Source organism: Hibiscus syriacus, unplaced genomic scaffold (assembly GCF_006381635.1).
Source record: "Hibiscus syriacus cultivar Baekdansim isolate YM2019G1 unplaced genomic scaffold, ASM638163v2 tig00111582_pilon, whole genome shotgun sequence".
Classification (NCBI taxonomy): domain Eukaryota; kingdom Viridiplantae; phylum Streptophyta; class Magnoliopsida; order Malvales; family Malvaceae; genus Hibiscus; species Hibiscus syriacus.
In genome coordinates, this window is record NW_024063126.1 from 11345146 (window position 1) to 11347712 (window position 2567).

Consider the following 2567-nt stretch of genomic DNA (forward strand, 5'->3'; position numbering starts at 1 on the left):
TTATCCCATGACCCTCCAAAACACAAATCTATCCAAACATGATCAACATTAGATGATTTCATGGTTGTAACTAAACAAACGAGATGCGAAACTAAGACCTGTTGCCGGATGGGGAAGGATGTCGTTGGATATAGGAACGGATGTCGCCGGAGAGAGTGATAGATGGAGATGGAATGAGTTGCGATTTAGGGATTTAGTTTATGATTTCAGTGTTATATACCCAAAATTTCAGTGTTGTGATTTACAGATTCTCGTTGCGATTTACGGATTATCGTTGCGATTTACAGATTCTCGTTGCGATTTACGGATTATCGTTGCGATTTACGGATACGCGTTGCGATTTACGGATTATCGTTGCGATTTACGGATACGCGTTGCGATTTACGGATACGCATTGCGATTTACGGATACGCGTTGCGATTTACGGATACACGTTGCGGTTTACGGATACGCGTTGCGATTTACGGATACGCGTTGCGATATACGGATACGCATTACGATTTACCCATACGCGTTGCGATTTACGGATACACGTTGCGATTTACGGATACGCGTTGCGATTTATGTGTTCGCGTTGCGATTTTCATATTCGCGTTGCGATTATGGAAAATCGCAATGCGAATTTGTACTATCGCATCGCGATTTTCAAGAATCGCGTTGCGATTCTGGAAACTGATTTGCGATTCTGGGGATCGCGTTGCGATTTTTATTTCGCGTTGCGATTTTGTTGGTCATTTTGGCAAATCCAAAAAAAGTTGGTTAAAATCGTATATTATAACTTTTTTTTGGTCACTGAGGCGATTTTTCAATAAAAAATGTTATAATCTAACTATCATAAATAAAAAAATTCAAAATTAATAACAAAAATAAATACAAAATTTATATTAAAAACATAATATTAAAAAGTTGTAATCTAACATAATTTTTTCAAAGATTATCTAACTAAATTAATAACTAAAAGTCTTCTAACTAAAAAGTTATCATATACAGAACAATATTAGCATTTTAATTTCATATGTTTCTTTCATTAACTGTAACATGATATATAAAACATATTATAACTTTTCAGCAAGAATTGGAGGTGGCTGAGTGGTTTAGGTGCTCGTTAATTTTCTTGGCCATTGGTTCGAAGGCCGCGGAGTGGCATTTTATTTTCTCCTTTGTTCGAAGCCACATAGTAGCATTTTATTTTCTCCAATTGTTTTCCTTTAATAAAAGTTGTTTTCCTTTAATAAAAGTAGTGACACGTGTAATCATCATATTAAAAAATAAATAAATTAGATTAAATAAATTAAAATTAAAAAAATATCCTCCAATCAATAACACATGTTATCATATAATTAGATGTTAAATTTATTTAATTAAATTAAAATAATATTTAAATTAATAGAATATATAAATATTAAGAACCAAAATATAGAATTATACTAATTTTATTAATAGACACGTCATTATCTATATTAAAAATTAACGGCCGATGATTTAATTAAACCATTTAAATAATTAAATGATTTAATTAAAAGTTTGATGGATAAATTAATTTTTGAAATTAATTTTTGAAATTAATTTACCTTTTTTTTTAAATATTGTAGGTCCTAAAACCGTTTTTTAGAAATAATTTAGACATTTACTTTTATATTGAAACTGCAAATGATGAGAAATGCCCAGAAAATTATGAATCTTTTAACACTTTCATTGATGAGTAACTGCACAATCCCAGGAAGAAGAAGAGGAAGATTAATTAACAAAAAGAAAAGAACAAAAGAAAACGATAACACCGAATCCCATCGAAGATCTTGTTTTTCTCCTTTGTTTCGTCGTTCTCACCCCAAAATTGACTGCAACAAATCACTCTACACCGCAGAATCAAAGCAGAATAAGTAACCGTCACGACACCGTAACAATCCCCGTCCGTACAGTTTTGTTGGGCGTGGAGGTCTTAGGATCCGATTTCCTCAGAGATCTACCGGATTTCAACTTCTTCTCCCTCGCTTCATCCACCTCCATCTGTTCCTGTCTACACTCTTTGCTGCAAAACGGCGTGTTTCCTCTGCAATCAACAATTACCCATCAGAAAAAAAAAAAACAAACAAAGAGATGATAAGTTTAAGATCGATGTGGTGATGAAGAAACAACTGACCTGTACATGAAAATATCGGAATTGCGAAGCGATTTGCCGCACACAGAGCAGGAATCGAGGTAGTGAGCTTCGTAGTTATCTGGGCAACCGGAGTAATAATAATCCGACATGGCTGCCGTAGTAATAAACGGAGAAGGAATCGAAGGGCAAAGGGAAGAGTGAGGAAGGAGAGGGTGGGTTAAAGCTTTGAAGGTATTTATAAATCAATTGGAGTACAACTTGAGAGTTTAGAGATTTAAAGCATTTTTAAAGGGATAACTTTGACTTGGTGCAATCAAGTGGTGCACCGTCTATTGTAAAACTTAAAAGCTCGGTTGATAATGGTATTGTGCAAGTCCTTGTACTATATAGTACTAACTTATATTACACTTTTAAAATGGCACAATAATAAAATTAGCCCTAAACATTCTTGAATGTTTCATTTTAG

General features: G+C 33.7%; 1 protein-coding gene across 1 annotated transcript; it reads right to left on the reverse strand.

The window, feature by feature from the left end:
- Window positions 1–1672: 1672 nt before the first annotated feature.
- Window positions 1673–2330, reverse strand: LOC120165159 (FCS-Like Zinc finger 3-like). Its single transcript, XM_039174740.1, has 2 exons — window positions 2141–2330; window positions 1673–2050 (listed from the first exon to the last, which is right to left on the reverse strand). The coding sequence occupies exons 1-2, from the start codon at window positions 2248–2250 to the stop codon at window positions 1888–1890; spliced, it is 273 nt and encodes a 90-aa protein (XP_039030671.1). The 5' UTR covers window positions 2251–2330; the 3' UTR covers window positions 1673–1887.
- Between the last annotated feature and the right edge of the window lie 237 nt (window positions 2331–2567).